This window comes from Macrobrachium nipponense, chromosome 21, assembly GCF_015104395.2.
Source record: "Macrobrachium nipponense isolate FS-2020 chromosome 21, ASM1510439v2, whole genome shotgun sequence".
Lineage (NCBI taxonomy): Eukaryota > Metazoa > Arthropoda > Malacostraca > Decapoda > Palaemonidae > Macrobrachium > Macrobrachium nipponense.
The window spans coordinates 1,567,884-1,591,963 of NC_087212.1; the positions used below are offsets into that span (position 1 = coordinate 1,567,884).

A 24,080-nucleotide genomic window follows, 5' to 3' on the forward strand; every position below is an offset into this window, starting at 1 on the left:
TTGGGAAGACTGCACATCAGGCCTCTCCAATTTTTCTTGGCAGACGAGTGGAAGGCCAAAAGGAAAGACGATCTCAATGCAATATTGAGAATATCGATTCCAATCAAGAACCACCTAAGATGGTGGTTGGACCCTCAGAAGCTTCAAGAGGGCATGTCCCTAAGTCTTTTGAGCCCCGACCTAGTGTTGTTTCAGACGCTTCCATCACAGGATGGGGAGCAACACTAGGGGGGAAGGAAGTGTCAGGCTCCTGGAGAGGGGAACAGGTAGCCTGGCATATAAATGTCAAAGAACTGGCAGCAGTATTTCTGTCCCTGCAGTTCTTCGAGAAGAGTTTGGAGAACAAGATTGTTCAGATAAACTCGGACAATACCACAGCACTCGCTTATTTAAAAAACCAGGGAGGAACACACTCCAGAACGTTGTACTCCCTAGCGAGAGAGATTCTGCTGTGGGACAAAAAGGAAAAAGGTGACTATCCTGACGAGATTCATTGCAGGAGTGCAAAACGTCAGGGCAGACCTCCTCAGTCGTCGGGACCAAGTCCTTCCGACGGAATGGACCTTGCACGAGGACGTTTGTCGAGACCTGTGGACGCTGTGGGGACGTCCACTGGTCGACTTATTCGCAACGTCAAGGAACAAGAGACTTCCTCTTTACTGCTCCCCGGTCCTGGATCCAGAAGCAATCGCGGTAGACGCTTTGCTTTGGAATTGGACGGGCCTAGACTATACGCCTTCCCACCATTCAAGATTCTGGGGGAAGTCATGAGGAAGTTTGCGGCCTCGGAAGGACAAGGTTAACCCTGATCGCTCCGATGTGGCCAGCGAGAGAATGGTTCACAGAGGTCATGTCTTTCCTTGTAGACTTTCCCCAAGGACATTGCCCTGGAGGAAAGATCTACTCAAACAGCCTCACTTCGAAAGGTTTCACCAAAACCTCTCCGCTCTGAGTCTGACTGCGTTCAGACTATCGAAAAGTTGGCCAGAGCGAGAGGTTTTTTCGAAAGCAGCTGCGAGAGCAATCGCACATGCGAGACGTGCTTCCACAAGAGCTGTTACCAATCGAAGTGGGCTTCCTTCAGGGCATGGTGTAAAAAGGAGGGAGTTTCCTCTTCCTCGACCTCTGTGAACCAGATAGCTGATTTTCTGCTATTTCTCAGAAATGTGCAGAAATTAGCGGTCCCTACCATTCAAGGGATATAAAAGCATGTTGTCAGCGGTTTTTAGGCACAGAGGCCTAGACCTGTCTGACAACAAGGATATTCATGACCTTTTGAAGTCTTTCGAGACTCGAAGGTTCCTCAAATGAGACCTCCATCATGGAATCTGGATGTAGTCCTGAAATTCCTTATGTCGAGCACTTTCGAACCGCTTCAGACAGCGTCTCTTCGAAACCTGACAAGGAAGGCTCTTTTCCTAAACTTCTCTTGCGACGGCTAGCAGAGTTTAGTGAAATTCAAGCGTTTAGCAAGTTAATGGGATTCAAAGGGGACAATGCTGTCTGCTCGTTGAACCCATCTTTCTTGGCGAAGAATGAAAATCCTTCGAACCCTTGGCCGAGACTTTCGAGATCAAGGGTATGTCCCAAGTCTGGTGGGCCAAGAACCAGAGAGAGTCCTTTGCCCGTATGGCTCTCAATTTCTACGTGCATAGAAACTAAAGAGGTAAGAGGTCCCTCAGGTAACCTCTGGTGCTCTGTGAAGAGACCAGAGTTACCTTTATCGAAGAATGCTGTGGCTTTCTTTCTAAGGGACACCATTCGGAGGCTCATTCATCTTTCCAGAAGACTGATTTGAGCCTCTTCCGAGTAAAAGCGCACGAAGTACGAGCCGTCGCTACCCTCTCTTGCCTTCCAAAAGAACATGTCAATCAAGGACATCCTTGATTGCACCTTTTGGAGGAGCAACTCCGTCTTCGCCTCACATTACCTAAGGGATGTGAGAACGATCTATGACGATTGTAATGCACTGGGCCATACGTTTCTGCGGACACAGTATTGGGGGTCCGGAAGTAGCTCTTTCCCTATTCCTTAGTTAGGTTTTAAGTTAGGTTGTTGTGTTTTTAGGTTGTGGTGAGTCTTATGTGAAGATCTCCCATCCTTTAGTTAGTTTTAAGGGTTTTTGTGTATAGTTGGTCAGGTGGTGGTCAGTTGCTTCGTTGCCCTCATTTGTATGGCCTCGATGATCTTGTCACGCTGAGGTCTCGCACCCGTTGACAGATCATCCAGAGCGCACAGCACTACAGGTCTCCACCTGGCTGGCAACTCTGTGATTAAGCAAAAGCAGCCTTATGTGACAGTAATCACATAGTCTACTTTGCAAACAGGTAAGGAACCAAGATGTATATCATCTACTTAATTTAAGTTTCCCAAAAAATCCTATTCTGTCTCTTCCCACCATCCGAAGGTGTGATTCAGCTATATATATATCTGTCAGGTAAGTGGCATGAACAAAATGTTATTGTTATTATACAATTAAGTTTGTTCATACTACCTGGCAGATATATATAATTAAGTGCCCCGCCTCCTCCCCCTCAGGAGACAGAGGCATTAATAAAAAATATGAATAGAAAATGGGAATGGTTCCTGATATCCGCCTCCCAGCGGCGGGAATGGGTACTACCACCTGGCCGCCCACTGCGTGTGCCGCGAGTTTTTGAAATTTCTGTCGGACGTCAGAAAATACAGCTATATATATCTGCCGGTAGTATGAACAAACTTAATTGTATAATAACAATAACATGTTTCTTCGCCTCCACCAACGATTCTTCCGGGAAAACCTCCGGACTAGAAGCCAAAGGAACTGCAGGGAGACCTTCCAAGCCCTCTTCAACGGGCGCGACGCATCCGGGGAGTTCCAACCTCTCTTCGGAGAGGGAGAAGACGAAGAGGAGAAGCATTGGCGTAGGAGCTCCTTCTTGTAGCGATCCGAGGCAGCCTGGGAGCGTACTTCAGGATCTGCCGAGGGACGCCTGACCGGTGGGGGTTTTCTCCCTAGCCCTCTTGCGGCTTTCGACTTTCCTACTCCACTGGAACTGGGAGTCTGGAAGAGGTCTAGGCCTAGAGGCACTAAGGAGCCGGTCAGACGCACCCTCCACAACACTGGGGACACTGCACTGATCACTAACACTCTCCTTACCTTCCAACTGACGAATCTTCTGATCCATAGAAAGAATCGTGGCTCTCAGAGCTGCCGCCTCCGAAGGCGAATCTTCGGCTTCGGTGCGGGGAGCAGGGGCTGCAACTTGGGAAGAAGGTTCTAATTCTACGTTAGTATTAGGATCCACATCCAACTCACTCATTCTAGATCTACTAGAACTTCTAGAGGAAGCCTTACGCACTCTATCACGTTCCAACTTCCTAACATAAGAAGAGAGAGCCTTATATTCTTCTTCATTCAATCCCTTACATTCACTACAAGGGTTAGCAAAAGAACATTCATTCCCCCTGCATTTCATGCAAACCGTGTGAGGGTCTACCGAAGCTTTCGGCAACCTCACCTTACATCCTTCATTCACGCAAACCCTAAACAAAACCGAAGTTTTAACTACTGAATCTAGGTCAGACATCGTTAAAGAAAATCCAAATCAAAATCAAACCGGTCCACAATCAGCGTATGCCAAGCCAAACAAAGCGAATACGTCACCAAAAGAAGTCCAAATTAACTCCAGGCAAGTGAGAATCAAAAAACTATCGAGAGGAACCGACAACAGTTGTTATCGTTCCCGCGACAGAAAAACATCTGACACGCAAACGGGAGTGGTTCGTACATATCCGCCACCCAGCGGCGGGTAAGGTAGACCACCTGACCTACCTGTCGCGTGTGCCGCGAGATTTGAAATTCTGTCGGGAACGTCGGAGACTATAGCTAAGTATATATCTGTCAGGGAAGTTCATGTACAAAAACTTAAAGCAAGCAATTCACAAGAGTATACTACTAGTCTTCATGGCAAAAATGAAAACATCACTAGTTGTCCAGCAGAAATATCTTCTAGCTGACCTAACAACAAACACCAATGCATCACTTCCAGGGTAGATAACTTAATGACAGTTATTCCTATTTGCCTAATATCCATAAGCTGTATGTAAGATTCTAAGGAATAGTCCCAGTTACTTACCCAAGCTCTTTGGATCCTTGTTCTAAAAGTACAAGCCCTTTTTTCAACTAAATTAGTAAAGGTAAACTGACTCTGGATAAAGAGTGACAAGCTGTTTCTGCACATAAAAGTAGGGCACACTAAAAGAACTAATTTCATATCTAACATATGAAAGGAAACAATACTTGCCTAAAATTAAAAGCAGCTCCTGTGCACGACCCAACGCAAACACTGGTATCAGGCACCGACCCCCTCTGCTGACAATTGTGTGCACTGTTGTTGTAAAACGGGATTCTCTGCTTTCTCTTGGTTCATGGATGCTGACGCCATAGGTAGATTCAATCATCAAAACATCTGGTCGAATCTGAGGAATTTCTGCCATCATCAAATGACGATCTTCTTGCCTTGAAAAATCTCCAGTATACAGCAGCTGTTGAACAGAAATGAACATGTACACATGGTGCAAACTGTCATTATGAATGAAAGGACCTAAGCAGAACATGTTGCAGATGCACTGATAACCTGGTGATTATTTTCACTCTAAACCATTAGAAATGATATTGTTATGATACAATAAAGTTTTATACATACTTACCTGGCAGATATATACATAGCTATTGACTCCGTCGCGCCGACAGAATTTCGAATTTCGCGCACACGGCTACAGGTAGGTCAGGTGATCCACCGCGCCGCCGCTGGGTGGCGGGAATAGGAATCCATTCCCGTTTTCCATCAGATTTTTTCTACACCATCTGTCTCCTGAGGGGAGGCTGGTGGGTAGTTTAATTGTATATATCTGCCAGGTAAGTGTGTATAAAAACTTTATTGTATCATAACAATATCATTTTTATACATTCAACTTACCTGTCAGATATATACATAGCTGATTCACACCATTGGAGGAGGGTAAAGACAGCTAATAACTGATTTAACAGGAAACAAAACAAACAAACAATCGTTGTAGGTATTAATAACATAAAACCTTGGTTCCTACCTTTTTAGACTGAAGACTTCATGGTTAATGCCCAGGAGTCTGCTTAGTCTCAAGAGCCTCAGCGAGATATTGATCTATTGCTAAGAGTTCTTGTAGGTCTGCCAAAGGGGTCTTATCCACTTACTTGGCCGATCCTATAAGGGCTATGTCAAAGGTTTCAATCCACTTATATGACAAGAACCCTTTTTTCTAAGGAGCACAATCCCGATCCTGATCACCTTAACCTAACCAAATGTTGTATCTAAGATTGCAAGAAGTCATCCCCGGACTCCTTGCAAACAACCAAATAACTCAATCACAATATTTTACACCTAATTCTTTATGAAAAATAAATAAAAATAAAAAAAAATAAACAAATATAATTTCAATTTGTACTACCTCGCTTGTAAGACCTATGCACATTCTCATACTGTCAAAAGCAAAAGCCGCCTGTGCTAGCCCAAGCACTCTTGTCAGCAGAAAATCCTGATACTGTCTTAAAAGGAGAGGTCCATGTATGAATTTAGACATGTCTTTTAATCCTACTCCGTTTAAAAGGCACATTTCTAGTTCCTCACTAGCAAGGGCTATGGCCGCCTGTGCGACACCAAGCACTTTTACCAATAGTAACACAAAAACTGCCTCAAATAGTGGAGATCTCCGTAATCAAAGACACCAGTTTTTATCCAAGCCTATCCTGTAGTATAAACTCAAAGTTCCTTACCTAAACAAGGCCATGGCTGCCTGTGCAACAACTAGCCGTCAGGTAAGAAAGTTAGAGCCCATCCCACCAGTATGGTATGGAAGTATTAGACTTTTCATAAAAGTTTAAGGATCAGGTATGTGTCCTCAGTCCCAGCACTGTATCCGCAGACACAAAAGGACCTAGAGAGAAGCACTTGTCGTAGGTAATTTTAACATCTCTAAGATAGTGGGATGCAAATACCGAGTTGCATCTCCAATAGGTCGCATTAATAATGTCCTTCATGGACATATTCTTTTGGAATGATAATGATGTTGCCACTGCTCTTACCTCATGCGCTTTAACTCGTAATAATTTAAAGGAATCCTCTGCACAATCGCTATGAGCTTCCATAATCACACTTCTAATAAAATACGCTAGCGCATTCTTGGACATTGGTCTTTTCGTGTCCCGAACTGCGCACCATAGACTTTGTTTATATGCCTTCAACTCTTCTTTCTTTTTAAGATAGAACCTAAGAGCTCTAACCGGGGGCATAAAGTTCTTTCAATTTCGTCTCCCATTAAGTTTGAAAGACTTTTCACCTCAAAACTCGTTGGCCATGGTTTCGAAGGGTTCTCATTTTTTGCCAAAAACAGAGTTTGAAAAGAACAGATGGCTGCGTCTTTCTTAAACCCCACCCGAGAATCTAGGGCATGGATTTCACTTATTCTCTTAGCCGTCGCTAAGGCTATGAGAAAAACACACTTTCTCATCCAATCCCAGATTCCAACTTGGCGGAGTAGAGGATATAGATTTTGACGTCTCGAACGATCTTATGAGATCGTGCAAATCTCTATCCTCTGCCAAGTTTAAGCCTCTATTTCTAAATACCGCTGAGAGCATACTTCGGTATCCCTTTATTGTAGCTACCGGACAGATTGGATTACCTCTCTCAAGGAATAACAGAAAATCTGCTATATTGGTCACGAGAGGTACGGAGGAGGACAGCTTATTCTTCCTACACCATCTTCTAAACACATCCCACTTCGATTGATAGACCCGGATAGTTTGACGATCTCCGGGCTCTAGCAATTGCTTTCGAAGCCTTGCTTGAAAAGCCTCTCGCTCTGACCAATCTTTCGATAGTCGAAAGGCAGTCAGAGCGAGAGCGGGGAGGTTTTGATGGAACCTCTTGAAGTGGGGTTGTCTGAGAAGATCTATCCTGTTTGGAAGAGATCTTGGGTAGTCCTACTGTCCATTCCTGTACCTCTGTGAACCAATCTTGGGATGGCCAAAACGGGGCGATGAGAGTTAATCTCGTCCCTGTTGATGCTACGAACTTCTTCATCACTACTCCTAGCAACTTGAATGGAGGGAAAGCGTAAGCGTCGAGTCCCGACCACTCAGTAGCATGGCATCCACCGCTATCGCTCTCGGGTCTTCTACTAAGGAGCAGAAGTTCTCTATCCTCTTTGACAGGAACGTCGCAAACAAATCTATCTGCGGCCTTCCCCACAGGTTCCACAGACTTTGGCAGACTTGCTCGTGCAGAGTCCACTCCGTGGGGAGAACTTGTTTCGTCCTGCTGAGCCTGTCTGCTCTGATATTTCTTTCCCCTTTCACAAATCTGGTCAGGAGGGTAATATTCCTCTCCTCCGTCCATGACAACAGATCCTTCGTTATCTCGAATAGGGAAAACGAGTGCGTCCCCCCCTGTTTTTTTATATAAGCCAACGCCGTGGTGTTGTCTACGTTGACTTGAATCACTTGATTTCTTACTTCTGACTCGAAGAATTTTAATGCCAGAAACACTGCATATAGTTCTTTGGCATTTATATGCCAATCTCTTTGTTCTTTCTTCCATTTGCAAGAGACTTCTCTTGCCCCTAGAGTCGCTCCCCATCCCGTTTCTGAAGCGTCTGAGAACAAGATTTGGTTTGGGTTCCGAACCTCTAGGGACACTCCCTTGTTCTCTTTGAGTGGGAGCAGCCACCACTTTAGGTGTTTCTCACCTCTAATGTTACCGGAAAAGTGACCGACAGATGGCCCTTCTTCCAAGTCCAAGATCGCTTTAGGAAGAATGTAGAGGCCTTAGATGAAGTCTTCCTAGGGATACAAATTGTTCCAGGGAAGAAAGAGTCCCTAGAAGGCTCAGCCACTCCCTGGCTGAACTCCTGTCTTTCTTTAGGAAGGATGTAACTTTCTGAATCCCCCGAAGAATCCTTTCTTGGGACGGAAAAACCCGAAAATCCCGAGAATTCATCTGAATCCCCAAAACCCCTAGACTATGTCCTGACTGGGGGTCATCTGCGATTTCTCGAGATTCACGAGAAGTCCTAATTCCTTTGTCAATTCTAATGTTTTCTTCAGATCCTCCAAACATTGTTCCTGGGATTTTGCTCTTATCAGCCAATCGTCTAGGTACAGAGAGACGCTTATGCCTTCCAGGTGTAGCCATCTGGCTACGTTCCGCATCAGGTACGTAAATACCTGTGGAGCCGTGGAGAGGCCGAAGCACAAGGCCCTGAACTGGTAGACTTTCCCTTGAATCACAAACCTGAGATACTTCTTTGATGACGGGTGAAATAGGAACGTGGAAATATGCATCCTGCAGGTCTAGAGAGACCATCCAGTCTCCTCTTCGCAGGGCTGAAAGTACCGAGGCAGAAGTCTCCATCGAGAACTTTTCTTTCCACATATTTGTTCAGAATGCTCACGTCCAAGACTGGCCTCCATCCCCCGATGCCTTTGGAACTAAAAACAGGCGGTTGTAAAACCCCGGAGAGGAAGGATCCTGAACCTCTTCTATTGCCTCTTTGTCCTTCATTCCTATCACCATCTGAAGAAGTGTCTCCCTCAGAACAGGGTCCTTGTACTTCGCCGACAGTTCCTTTGGGAATTCGACAAAGGTGGTCAGTCCTGAAAAGGTATAATGTAACCTTTCCCCAAGACTGCTAGCGTCCAAGGATCGGCTTTCCTTATCTTCCATGCCCTACGAAGTTTAGGAGCCTGGCCCCTACAGATGTTTTGGAGGACCTCGCTGCTACTTTGATTTCTTGAAAGATCTAAAGGAGGACCTTCCTCGCTTTTCTGCTGTCTTCCTTTTTCGTTGGAGGACGAGAGGTGGAACCTCTCCGAAAGGGCACTACCGGAGTACGAGTAGTCTTCTTCGCTACTGGTACTGTTGGTCTTGATTTCTTGGAGGATTGTACTAATAAGTCTTGGGTTGCCTTTCAGCAAGAGACTTTGAAATCTCCTTCACCAAGTGCGAAGGGAAAAGGTGATCCGAGAGAGGAGCGTATAACAGGGCTGACCTTTGTGAAGGAGAAACCGCTTTGGTTGTAGAAATGAACCAAATAATGATCTCTTCTTCACTACTCCTGCTCCAAATAGAGATGACAATTCTCCCGATCCATCCTGAACCGCCTTATCCATACAGGATAAAATGCAATGTAAAACTTCAGGTTCTAAAACATCTGGTTCATTTGCCTTCTTGGCCAGCACTCCAAGGGACCAATCCAAGAAGTTAAAAACTTCTAGTACATGGAAAAGTCCCTTGAGGTGTTGATCCAATTCTGACATGCTCCAATATGCTTTAGCTGTATTCAAAGCATGTCTTCTCGATGCTTCAACCAAGCTTGAAAAATCCGCCTCCGCGGAAGATGGAAGCATAAGCCCATCGCTTCCTCTGTCCTGTACCATATTCCCCTCCTACCTCCGAGACTTACATGGAGGAGTGCAAAAAACTGTCTTCTGAGCTTCCTTCTTCACCTTCATCCAATTATTTAAAGATTGAATAGCCTTCTTCATTGATATGGCTGGTTTCATTTTTAAATACGAAGACGATTTAGGAACCTTCGTACTGAGAACAGAGATCTCGGGGAAGGAGGAGCTGCAGGGCTTTAGAGAGTCTCCAAATTCTTGTAGGAGGAAGAAGAGGCTAACACTTTGTAGTTAGATACCCCTCATTGTTTCGGGTTTCTTCCTCCGACACCTCATCCAACTCCATCCTAGAAGGAGAGCGAGCTCTTTTATTAGATTCTTTGTCATAGACATATTCCCTATAGGAGAAATACTCCTAGAAGGAGAGAGACTGACAGATCTAGAAGTTCTCCCTTTCTTATCCACCAAAACATCCTGAGACATGGAGGTTGAAACCGTAACCTTCGATGTACCAGGTTGCTTCCTTGCATTAGGGTTTCTACTTGTAGGAGACTCGCTATCCGAAGACATTACATGAAAAGATCTTCTATTACCCCTTATAACTTCTCGCTCTTGCCGCTCTTCATGATCAGCTGGCGCCTTGCGCCTGACTGGCACTTCGCCGCCTTGGTTGAATCTTCTCGCGCGGTTGGCGCCTCACGCTCGGCTAGCGCTTCGCGCCTCGCTGGCTCCTCTTGCGCGGCCAGCGCCTCGCGCTCGACAAATACTCGCGCTTCACGCCTGGTTGGCGCTTCGCGGCCGTCTATCGCGTCGCGTCTGGCTGGCGCTTCGCGCCTGTATGTCTCTTCGCGGCCGCCTGGCGCCTCGCGCCTGGCTAGCGCTTCTCGCCTGGTAGGCGCTTCTCGGCAGTCTGGCGCATCGCGCCTGGCTGGCGCTTCTCGTCTGGCTGGCGCTACGCTCCTGGATGGCGCCTCGTGCCTGATTGTCTCTTCCTGCTTGTAGGAATTCTCACGCGCGGCTGGCTCCTCGCGCCTGGCCAGCTTCTCGCGCCTAGTCGTCTCCTGCGATATCGGATAGGGCCTGGTTTGCTGCGTCGCGCCTGATTGGAGCCTCGCGCTTACGTGTTAGTTCTTTGCGGCTGACTGGCGCTTCGCGCTCGGCTGGCGCTTCACACGCCTGGCTGGCCGCCTCGCGCCCCGAACTCGCGGGTCTGTGAAAAATAGACCCTTCATCCAAAGAAGAATCTTCTTTTCTGGGAGGTTGAAGGTAGGGGTTTTTTGACTTCTTCACAGGAAGATTAACATCCTTTCTTCTTGGAGGATCTCTCGAAAGAACCCCGACTAGAGAAGCAATAGACTCTTGCATATCCTTTAATATCTTCGTCGTTTCTTCTCTCTGGTCTAAACGAGAGGAAGGAGAGCCTTCTTTCTCCATTCCCCACAACTTATCGGGAGAAGCCAAAACCTTTGCTTTCTTATTCTCTGTCGGGGAGTCCTCCGAAAAACGTTCCGGACTCGAGTTTATGCCCGATTCTTCCCAGATCCTCTTCAAGGGACGAGAACGATCCGCTGATCTCCATCCTCTTTTAGGTGAGGAATTCTCCGATGACGAAAAACATTCACGTAGAACGCTTTTTCTAATGCGTTCTCTGGCAGTCTGTGACGTTACAGATTCTGCCGAAGAGACGTCTGACTGGTGGGGATCCTCCATAACCTCCGTAAGGCTTTCGACATTCCTTCTCCTCTGGGCTTGGGAGCTTGAAAGAGGTCTAGGCCTGGAGCGTTGTGAAGCCAATCAGACGCCTCCTCCACTTCACTGGGGAAATTCACATCACTTTCCACAGCACTACTTTGCTTACCTTCTATGGCAGCCATAACGCTCCATTTTCATAAGCGCAGCTTTAAGGCTTGCTATCTTTCCGAAGCAGAGTCCGTAGGATCTGCATTCGGAGAAGGACCTGAAATATTACAAGGAGCGTTCATAATGTTAGAGGAGGGTACAATATTACTCACCAAAACCACTTGAAGATTGAGAGCTAGGCTTGGTTTTGGAAGATGACTTCCTTCCTTACCGGTCTTTCTCTAATTTCCTTAAATAAGAAGTTAGAGACTTCCACCCTTCAGCACTCAAACTCTCACATTCATGACAAGTGTTATCCATCGAGCATTCATACTTCCTGCATCTTTTACATACAGTGTGACGATCAACCGAAGCTTTCGGCATTCTCACCTTGCACCCTTCATTCACACACATTCTCACCACACTTCCAGAATCAGACATCATTGATGAAAATTCCAAGCCAAAATCCAAATAACGATCACAAAGCGTATGCCAGTACAACGATCCAAATACGTCACCAAAGGGTCCAAAACGATGATCAATTGTATCCAAAAACGAAATCCAACCGGAGATACCAACAACGATGTTGCCAGTATGGCCGACAGAAAAAATCTGATGGAAAACGGGAATGGATTCCTATTCCCGCCACCCAGCGGCGGCGCGGTGGATCACCTGACCAACCTGTAGCGTGTGCGCGAAATTCGAAATTCTGTCGGCGCGACGGAGTCAATAGCTATGTATATATCTGACAGGTAAGTTGAATGTATAAAACTCATAATTACATAAATCAAATACATAGTCATCTAGTATGCTGCATACTGTACAATATTTTTGCAATAAATTTTTATTTCTACAAACAATTAATCATGAAGAGGCCTATTCCATGCAAATGGATCCCTCATCAAATCAAATTGATAAATTTTGAAAAAAAAAAAAAAAAAAAAAAAAACGACTTCCTGTGCATTTTCAGACAACACTCCAGCATTACAGATGGCATTACCTTCATTCTTCAGTGTGACATAGATCACTACGGCTCTGCAGTAGTGATCTATGTCAAATTACTCTACAAGGATTCTAAAATTTTTAAATGTATTGTTTGATGTGCCATTCATTTTCACATATTCATTTAATGCACTTTGAACCATAATGCATTTTAATGTTCTTTCTACAGAGATGTGAATATTATTGATGCTATTAACGTTTTTGCCTTCTGGGTCAGTGTGAGTGTTTGCTTGTTTTGTTCTCAAGTGGTAATTTTTCATAATTTATTGTTCCCAAGGATCACTTGCCCCCATTCATTCCTAACTTCATACAGTTTAACAGTCAAATTTCTTCAGCAATTCCGTTTGCTATTCAATTTCAATAATCTGAGATGCTACAGTACTGGAGATTTGTAGTTTTGCCAGTTTTTGTGTATGTTTAGGAAATGTAAAGACTTAATGTGATTTTTTAGTTTAGGTGTAATTAAACCTTCAATATACAATTTAAGAGATTTTCCTTTGCTTCAATACCAACAATATATTTGTGTTCCAAGTTTTACAGAAGCAAGTTACCTGAAGTTTTTAATTTTTGTTCTCGGTTATTGTCATTATTAATTCAAGAAAATTCCTTAACTGCAGCATGAACCATCTACCTTTACTTTTTCTTGTATCTGAGGGACTACACAACATACTACTGTGGGCTCACAGGAAAAAGGTTTTTCAGTTCCTTTATGTGTAACTAAAATGATCACTGGAATGTGATGTGTCCTTCAAGACTTCATCAAGGTATGTGAAGTGGTCCGCTGATCAATGGTTTCTCTGTACAGAGTAGGGCTTATAAGCATTCAGTACAAGAGAACTTCTCTCTTTTCCATTTATCATGTACTAATGTCAGTTCATCCAATGAAATGGTCTGACATATCATGGGAAGGAAAAAGCAGTTGGGCAGAAATGTAGCTGATAAGAAAAGTTGCATGTCAAAATTCATAAAATAATAAAGGGCATACACTGAAACCTGGACCAGATGGGAACTCAACCAAGAAGTGAATATGCAAGAGAAGTGGAGGGTGAGCACTCATCTGGGATAAAAAGGATAATGATGACTTCAGTACTGCAAAACTACTTTCTCAATAAACTGTGCATACTAGATCAGACTGTTATGCTGTAATTGTTTTCTAAACTCATAGCTGGACAATATAACAATACAATAGTCTTGTTAATCCTCTATATTATAAACATAAAACACGATACTATAAATACCTTCACACCCGCAATCTGAATCATGAACATTGCAGCACCGAGGACATGGCCAGCATGGTAACACCAAAACTTGATGCCATTGACCTCCTTTTCTTCGTGGAAGTTGATGACATTTATTTTGTTTAATGAAGAATCAAGGTCACTTTCCGAGTAGAGCATGTGTTCAGTCGCAATATTGCTGCAAAGAAAGAGACTCAGTTACTACTACTCTTACATGCTAAATATAACCAGCAACTTGACACTGGAATTTCACACTTTAGCAGTTCCTAAAACTATACAAATCTTTGCTCATGAACAATGTTTATACTGAATCTATGGAACGCATTAATAAAATTCTCCATTGTGAGGATGGGTAAGGATTTCAAGTACGTACACAAGACAGCATAACTAAACACTTTTTTTTTTCCAAACAGGAAGCTAAAAAGTACTATAATATCCCACTTATTAACACTGCTCCACTGTTTGTAGCAAACCTGATAATAGTTTAAAAATTATATATTATTGTAATGATAATTTACAGTTTTCACAAATATACAAACCGTAAACTTTTTTATATGGATATACATTCAGCAAGATTGGTTTGCTCTTCATTGTAAACAAATAAAAAAGACCTTCACCTTAGCAGCACTCTTCCGAATAACAAAAGGCTCACATTGAAAATTAGAAAATAAACAGAGCCAAAAGGTTATACAATACTTAGGTATATAACTAAAAACAACAGATATGATATTACCATGAACAAAATCCTTCAAACTAACCTGACTTTGATGTAGTCTGACAAAAGCCACTTATAAATTGCCTTCGTAGGATGAGTCATATAACAACGACCTCGAAAACGAGTTCTCATGAGGAACCAAGGCAGTCCACCCGCATGATCCAAGTGAAAATGGGAGACAAGAATCAGATCAATCTGTTCTGGGTCTATGTGATCTACAAAGGGCAAAGCACTCATCCCAGTCAGCGCAGGGTGAATACCAAAGTCGAGCTGAAAGTACAGGAAATATTGTAAAATACATCCAAGCATTTCATCATCATACTGTGTCTCACATGGATAAAATAATTATATCTGGTGATCTGAATATTTTAAAGACGAATAATATACACTCTAAGTCTACTGGTTCTATGTTCTGCATATCTTAAAAATTAACAGCATGCGCTCTAAGTCTACTGGTTCTATCAAACAGCAAATACTAAATTAACTGCACAGTATTTTTGAAATTACTACTTCAACAATAACATTACAAACAATATTAAATGAATTATGAAAAGGATACTTACAAGAACTTTTTTGCCCTTGAATTCTAAAAAGTGACATGATCGACCCACTTCCTGTCCAGAACCTCTGTAGGAAACAAAAGCAGCAGCATTTTATGATCTCGAGTTATGGACAACCTCTATGTTTCAGACATTTAAGACTTCTGAAATGGAATTTTTCTTAACTGAAAATTTAATTAGCTTCTTTTATTGTACTGGGCTTTGAGCTTTAAATTTCACTTCAGATTTGAATATAAAATTCCAGACTGCAATAAAAATCAAAATTGCCTTTAGTGAAGAGACCAAATGACAGTTTTACCAGGAAAATTACTTTCACAGTAAAGCAGCTTACAAGAGCCAACACACAATTTGTACCTTTGTGATCATTTTTGTGCTGGAAGCTTGTGCATTTTTAAATTTCAGAAATGACATACTAGTGAAGTGCTTCAAGTCCAAAATAGGTAATGTATATTTTTTCATATATAAAAGCCTGAGGTCTTTCATATGGTTATATCTTTGGCAAAAGCTAGTCCAATTGTTGAAGATTAGTAACAAGGGAGTTTCTGATCAGATAATTGGGAGTTTCTGATCTGATAATTAAAGTACAATTCCTCCAGTATAATATGAATGGTGATTAGGGCAGCCAAAAACATGGCAAAGCCTACATGCCAAACCCAAAGGTGCACTAGTTGAAGGAACCCAGGTGCCTTGGAGTACTAGTCTACATTGCTGCCGCCCCATGGCCATTCAACTCAACAGCTTGTTCATCACCTGGAGATGTCTTGGAGTAGCAGAAACAGAGGAGGGAACTCAAGTGTGGATGATAAGGGTCAGTTCAATTTCAATCACACCAAACCAAAGCTCCAGCAGCCAGAAGGAGTTCAGATTTGTCATCAGGTCCAAGAATACCCTTCTCAGACCCGGCAAGGTGAGAATGGGCAGAAACTGTTCCAATAGCAGAAGGAGGGTACAGGAATACCTAACATATACTACTGTATATACAATGAGTCTGTGGACATTTTTTCATCCCATATGTACTATGTATTATTACTATTCAGTTAGTCGGTGTCTCTTCATCTTACGTAGGTGTTGTCAGTTTTAAATTTTGATTTTATGTTGAGATGTTTTGTAAATGGGTCTTGACAAGTAAAACAAAAATAAAAAAAATTATAATGTACTGCAGCTTCAATTATACTTTGAGTTAAAAAAACAAAGCTAGTCATACTGGATATTCTATAGATAAGGGGAAACACCTCAGTGGATCCATCGTCATCGCGTGGATCAGCCTTATTCACTCGATATTCAATTAGTGAAACAGAATACAATTACATCTTTCAGCATACCATTCAAAAGATTGAAGCTTTGTCAACATAATATGATATATGAAAGCGCCATATGAACTAAAATATGCATGTGAGGTCTTCATAAAATATGTTTTCAAGGCAGTTTTTAAATCCAATATGGCGTCCACCGACTGAGGTGCCGTTCGTATCCGCCAAAGATCCAACATCTTTCCCAGCACTCATTTGAACAATGTTAGAGTATATTATGTAATGTTTATTGATCTTACTCAAGACTGCAGTTGTAATCAGCACAATAAAAGAACATTTTGTTGCCTTTATTAGTGAAAGTATGAAACTTCTTATTCCCGGGGTCATGATTTAAACTGAAATTCATTTTTACCTTGTAATATGATATTGTTATAATACAATAAAGTTTCATACATACTTACCTGGCAGATATATACATAGCTGGGACGACGGAGTCTTAGCTATGTATATATCTGACAGGTAAGTTGATTGTATGAAACGGTGGTTTTATCCTTACTGCCATCACAACTGAAAGTCCACAGTGCTTATTTGATTGTAATTATACATGTTTTGGTCTTAATTCACTCACTGCGGTTTTCCTGGTTTTCCTAAGCGCTAACACATCCACAAACACAGTTGCGGGCAGCACACGACTACACAGTTTATGAGGTGCAAAGCTTTATTCCCTTAATTGTTTACTTTACTCATTATTTAGTTTAACTTTACTTTGTTACTTCAAAATTTTTATTTAATTCATGCCTATTATCCCTTTTTGCAACCAAGACGATGGCAAAATGTCATTGTTGCCAATTTAATGGAGCTTCACACATACGCCAATGCATTTACAAACTGTTTCCATGAATTCTAGTTGTCATAGTAATGCAATAATGATAAAATTGCTCTAATATGTATAGTATATACTACAAATAGATACTCTAATTTCACTTATTTCCCTGGTTTTGTGTAAGTCTTTACCCACTTTGGAGGGTAAACACATACCTATTGGCAACAGTGATAAATAATAGAAGAGTGCAAACAACGCCGTAGGTACTGTTCACAGCATAACTGTTGATATTTGAGTCAGGAATCTATTTACTTTTTCAACAACGAATATTTTCAAATTAATAATCATGAATATGTAAAAAAATTTAAGCAATTCATGACCTTATACTGCCGTTTAACTATTTATTTAAATAATTATCTAGTGCACGCTTCTTCTTCTTCTACCAAAAAATCTTAGTTTCCTTGGATCTGCCCAGTTGGTGTCATTGTTGACGATTGTTGTGAATAAAGTGCCCCAGCACCTACGGGTACAAGTGGTGTGCGGATTTAGCATATGGAATGGAAAGTTTATTGACACAAAGTGACTCCGCAAACATGGAGATGGTGTCAATCTAAATTGTTGGTGTTATAAGTAAAAATTTCGAAAGCGTGGTGGAGGTATGTTTGCACTGAGCATGGCTAAACTTTCATTAACCTCTGTTTAATCTTAAAATATGACCTTAATTTCTGACTTTGGAGAAAATACTTACTTCAAAAGGACAGTAGAGGTCTCAAGCTGTTGCTCTCACCACCGATGACTCGTGACTGGTGCCAATCTCCGGTGTCAGGACGTGTTAAAGTACTTTTTTGAAGGGTGAATCCACACGCGGTGAAAACTGTATCAGCTAGTCCAGTCGGTTGTTTCCCCTATTAAAGCCCAATTCAGATGAAAAAACCAAACCTTTCCTAGAATGCCACGTCCTGACCTAACCAGACCTTAAGTTCATGACCTGACTAGCCTGTTAGGGAGCCGTGTCCTGACCTAACCAGAGGGGGAGGATGAGGGGGAATGTCCCCTCCAGCCAATAACTCTGAACATCAGAAGCAAGGACTCAGCTTCTACTCAGAAGCAGTGTTAGAGCCTGCTCCTGTCTTGGGTAGAATGCTGAGTAAGGGATAATCAATTAGGATTGAGGTCTAGTTGGGTAGGGGGTGGAGCCCCCAACCCCAGTCAAGTTAGGGCACGGCGTCTGACATAAGGAAGTTAGGACAAAGTACTATGAGATTCAGGGTCTCTGTAACACGGTTTTTTGGACTTTGCTCCTTGTCAAAGCATCGGATGTAGCTGAAAGTTGACATATGTATATTTTACATCCACACACAAATTTTGTCAGTATTATCAATAACCTAAACCGGATAGTTTTAATTTTTATAGAGTAAGAATGATCTAGCCGACGCCATGTGATTACGAGCCAAGAGTCGAAAAACATTCATTACGTAAGCAAGGTAAACACCTTTTGACGTAATGTTGCGCCCGCCTATCCACTGGACAGAAACTCCATCGGCTCTGAAACCCAAAGACTTTATGAATGGCGGAACGATACATAGATGTGGGTGGGGTATCAGTGCTAGCATAGTAATACTACTGTAGCAGTAGTGCCGCAACAGTATAGCAGTAATATACATGAATTAAACGTTTAGGCCAACTGCTGGGATCCTTGAGGATCATTTAGCACTTCTTACAACTACTCGAGAAATTAGTTTTTATAGCCAGAAGTTAAATTTTCTAATCCAACAATGCCCATGGTAGCCTTCAGTGTTATCCTGAATTATAACGAGGCGAAAGTGGGTGGAGCCTCATGAAGTCATCATTCTGATGATAATTATTGGTGAAGGTTTGAAGCCAATATACGGTACCGGCTATTTTTTTCAGTAAATAGGTAGATAGCCAATAAATAAAAATTGCTTGACATTGGATATAGCAGTTATCAAATCAAGCTTGTCTACTATGTTTTTGAAAATTACCAACTATTCCCCACATCTCGTCAATCTGATTGTGACCTATAAAGTAGACTGTAATTTCTTAGGAAACCTATTTTGGGAGTTATACTAATAATTGAAGTGTTTTTGTATTTATTAACATATTCTGATGGTTTGTTTATTATGACAATTATCAGTGGAGAGGTTCCAGAGTTCATAAAGGTGTACTGCTTTGCTTGTATTTAAATTTGAATGTCATTGTTGCCAGAGGTTTAGCCTTTGTTATGTATAGCCAATCATCCATCAAGAAAGAGGGAAGAAATGCTACCATAAGTTATGTAACGAGTGCGTTCGAAACCTTTTCTCTGAGTAAGTTGGCCCGTCTTCAAAAAAAGTCACTTTTACATTATAAGTACCAAATTTATTCAACCTACATAATGTACAATACAGTCAAAATTTGTGTGGATATAATATGTATTCTGAATAAGCGTTATATTTATGTAATGCATAGATAAAAAGTTATTGCGGAAAAAACCGTGTTACAGAGGCCCTGAATCTCATAGTAGGTCGTAATAAGTCTGGCTAGGTTACAGTCCCTCGGAATGCCTACAGTAAACAACCATGAACGATCCATCGTCATCGCCCTGGCCAGGCCTTATTCACTCAATATTTAATTGGTGAAACAAGAATACAATTACAACTTTAAGCATACCATTCAAAAGATTGAAGTTTCGTCAAAATAATGTGATACATGAAACCGCCATACGAACTAAATTAAGCATGTGAGCTCTTCGTAAAATATGTTTTCAAGGGAGTTTTTAAATCTAATATGGCAGCAATCGTGTGGCTGGCCGGTCTAACCACAGACAATCCACCATCTTTCCCAGCACTAATTTGAACAATGTTAGCGTATGTATATGTAACATTTATTGATCTTACTCAAGATTGCAGTTGTAATCAGCACAATAAAACAACATTTTGTTGCCTATATTAGTGAAAGTAGGAAACTTTTTATTCCCGGGGTCATGGTTTGAACTGAATTCATTTTTACCTTGCAATCAGTGGTTTTATCCTTACTGCCATCACAACTGAAACTCCACAATGCTTATTTGATTGTAATATACACATTTTGGTCTTAATTCACTCCACATTGCACTTGAACCACGTTACTGTTCCTGGTTCCTAAGCACTCACTCCGCAAAAACAGTTACGAGCAGCAGACGACTACACTCTTTATGAGGTGCAAAGCTTTATTTAATTGTTTACTTTACTCATTATTTAGTTTAACTTTACTTCAAAATGTTTATTTAATTCATGTCTATTATCCCTTTTTGCAACCAAATTAACACCAAAAAATTACAGATATTTCTGAAGTACGAGCAGACGACAGCAAAAAGACTCATCGTGCCAACCTAGTGGAGCTTCACACATACGCTGATACATTTACAAGCTGTTTCCATGAATTCTAGTTGTCATAGAAATGCAGTAATGATAAAATTGCTGTAATATGTATATATCTATACTACAAATAGATATGCTAATTTCACTCATTTCCCAGGTTTTGTGTAAGTCTTATACCCAGTTTGGAGGGAGGGTAAAGACATACCAATTGACAATACCAATAAACAATTGAAGAGCGCAGAACGCCGCAAAACGCAGCAAAGAATGCCGTAGTCCCCTTGAATAAGTACGAATAAGTGCTGGTTAGAGGTTGGGGTTATGACTGTTGTGATGAAAGTGACCCAGCGTCTATGGGTACAAGTGGTGTGCGGATTTAGCAGAGAAAATGGGAAGTTTGTTGACACAAGCGACTCCGCAAACATCGAGATGGCGTCAATCTTTGAAATATTTGGAGTTGTGAGTAAAAACTTGGAAAGCGTTTTGGGGTTGTGGGCACTGCGTTGGCCACCCTTTTCATTACCCTCTGTTTAAATCTTAAAATATGCCTTTAATTTCTAACTTTGGAGAAAATAGGGTAAACAATCACGGACAATCCATCGTCATCACATTGGCCGAGTCTTATTCACTCGATATTTAATTGGTGAAACAAGAATACAATTACTTCTTTAAGCAAACCATTCAAAAGATTGAAGCATCGTCAATATAATGTGATATATGAAACCGCCACACAAACTAAAATAAGCATGTGACGCTCTTCGTAAAATATGTTTTCAAGGCAGTTTTAAAATCCAATGTGGTGGCTATTGTCAGGCTGGCCGGTCTAACCATGGACAATCCACCATCTTTCCCAGCCTTCCCAGCACTCATTTGAAAACAGTGTTAGCGTATATATGAAACGTTTATTGATCTTACCCAAGATTGCAGTTGTAATCAGCACAATAAAACAACATTTTGTTGCCTATATTAGTGAAGGTATGAAACCTTTTATTCCCGGGGTCATGGTTAGAACTGAATTCATTTTTATCTTGTAATCGGTGGTTTTATCCTTACTGCCATCACAACTGAAACTCAACTGTGCTTATTTGATTGTAAATATACACATTTTGGTCTTAATTCACTCCACATTGCACTTGAACCACGTTGCTGTTCCTGGTTCCTAAGTACTCACTCCGCAAACACAGTTACGAGCAGCAGACGACAACACTGAATATGAGGTGCAAAGCTTTATTCCCTTAATTGTTTTTTTACTCATTATTTAGTTTAACTTTACTTCAAAATGTTTATTTAATTCATGTCTATTATCCCTTTTTTGCAATCAAATTAACCCTGAAAAATTACAAATATTTCAAATGCATACTTACAAGCAGACGACGCAAGGAAAAATGACTCATCGTTGCCAATCTAATGGAGCGTCACACATGCGCCGATGCATTTACAAACTGTTTCCATATATTCTAGTTGTCATAGTAATGCAGTAATGATAAAATTGCTCTAATATGTATATATACTACAAACAGATAGGCTAATTTCACTTATTTTCCCTGGTTTTGTGTAAGTCTTATAGTACCCAGTTTGGAGAGTAAGCACATACCAATTGACAACACAGTATTTCTACAGAAGCAACCTGCGGTGGCCTAGACTATGGCAATTGACGTTTTCCTATGTTATTTTACTTACTGAACAAGAATTTAAAGTAATATTTATTCGGAGGACTGTAATTAACCCCCAGGGGCCAGTACTAAAAACGGCGAAATACATTGGACAGAGCCCAATCCCTAGTGGATGTCGTATCCACGGTTACATTCCTTGCAGTTCGTGCAGAACTATTCTTTAGAATTACCCTGCAAGAAACGTAACCGCGGATACGACATCCACTACGGATTGGGGGCATCCTATGTATTTTGCCGTGTTTAGTACTGGCCCCTGGGGGTTATTACAGTTGTCCGAATATATATTACTCAAAATTCTTGCTTAGTTGGTAAAACTGCATAGAAAAACCGCAGCTGCCATAGTGTCGGCCGCCGCGGATAGGTACCCTAGATCTACCCGACAACACTGACAAACAATTGAAGAGCGCAAAACGCTGCAAAGAATGCCATGGTAAGAGTTCAGGTGTACGATTGTTGTGTTGAAAGTGCCCCAGTGTCTATGGGTACAAGTGGTGTGCGGATTTAGCAGAGGAAATGGGAAGTTTATTGATACAAGCGACTCCGAAAACATCAAGATGGCATCAATCTTCTAAATATTTTGAGTTGTAAGTAAAATTTTGAAAGCGTTTGGGAAAAGTTTGCACTGCGTTAGCCAACCTTTTCATAATCCTCTGTTTAAATCTTAAAATATGGCCTTAATTTCCAACTTTGGAGAAAATAGGTATAGGCTACTTACTTCGAAAGGAGAGTAGAGGTCTTTAGCTCCTTCTCTCACCAACAACAACTCATGACTGATGACCATCTCGATGTCAGGACGCGTTAATAGTACTTTTTCGGAGGGTGGCCAGCCGTGATAGCCTAGTCGGTGAGTTGGGCCAGTCTATGCGGTGTTTTACCCTACTTACCTACTTCGAAAGGAGAGTAGAGGTATTGTGCTCTGTTACCACCACCATCAACTCATGGCTGATGACCATCTTCGGTGTCAGGACGTGTTAAAGTACTTTTTCGGAGGGTGGCCAAAACCTCGGTAGTCGGTGAGTTGGCCAGTCCACTCGGTTGTTTACCCTATTTGTCCAATAAAAAGTGTGTACAATATTAGAGAAAAACAACATAAATGGGGGAAAAATAAAAGAAAACAACATACAAAATGGAAAAATAAGAGAATACGATATAAAATAGCTAAAACACAATCGTAAATGGGTACTCACAGTGGCGTAATCTTCAGCTCGTCGCTCTCCTCGTCAGGAACGTTTAGGCCAATAATATGTAAGGTGGCCATGGTCCTTCTTGGGTTTTAGACGCTTTAAATATTCCTTATTGCGTTTTTATATGGCATCGAACCTTTATATGGGTTAATTAAATAATGTCCGAACGTGTTTTCTTTTGTAGCGGCACTTTGTTTACAATCTAAAATTCCACTTCTTGCAATAAGCGCCGCTCTCTTCTTTATACACCTTTCATGGCAGAAATTACCTTTGCAGTGCTGATTCAATCATTTCACTTATTATATATTATATTATTTTAATATATATAATTGTTGTTGTTTATATTTAAACAAATGCTTGTGCAGCAAATGCAATCACTTGTCTACCATTGCATATGACTGACTCCAGTTGTGTAAACTACTATAGCTCTCCTCTCTATAGAGTATTTACAAGAATCTAAAAAGCAGCAGTAATCATTATCAATTTTATTTCTACTTTTATATTTCATAACATGATGTTTGAAAATATATAACATTCATGGTTCTATGATAACTGTGGCGAAAAAGATGGACTTATAGTGGACTGTATTATATGCTTAACGTTGTTACTTGGTCAAAAACCGCTAAAAGCCTTACGTAACAACTCCACAAAACTCCCTTTGCGGTTTCTAAATTACGGGGAGATATCTCTCAACCCAATTCATTATTAACGAGGATAACACACCAATATCATTAATGAATAGTAGCACAATTAAGTACTTTCACTTACTGAGCAGTCCTTGTAGACATGAACTCAGATCATAAATCTACACGAGATACGACGAGAGGTACGTGCCTCTCTGTCTCTCTCTCTCTCTCTAAATGTTGCGAGTACTCACAGGTTGATTTTCAGACCTTAGAGGACCGCTGTGTTATCTGTTTCTAAGTTATTTGCATAACCTTAAGATATGAACACAATAAAGGTTTATCAGATCAATTCATATTCACCATCCACAAAACTGAAACATAGGAAAAATGAAATAA

General features: G+C 41.4%; 1 protein-coding gene across 1 annotated transcript in view; it reads right to left on the reverse strand.

The window, feature by feature from the left end:
* The window catches only part of LOC135197678 (cleavage and polyadenylation specificity factor subunit 3-like), a gene marked incomplete in the record, with an annotated part of 63,578 nt that extends 40,290 nt beyond the window's left edge, over positions 1–23,288 (reverse strand). The window contains 5 exon segments of the mRNA XM_064224698.1: positions 4,287–4,527; positions 13,498–13,675; positions 14,256–14,482; positions 14,776–14,839; positions 23,062–23,288. Of these exon segments, the coding sequence (XP_064080768.1) occupies positions 4,287–4,527; positions 13,498–13,675; positions 14,256–14,482; positions 14,776–14,839; positions 23,062–23,132 (781 nt within the window).
* Positions 23,289–24,080: the final 792 nt, after the last annotated feature.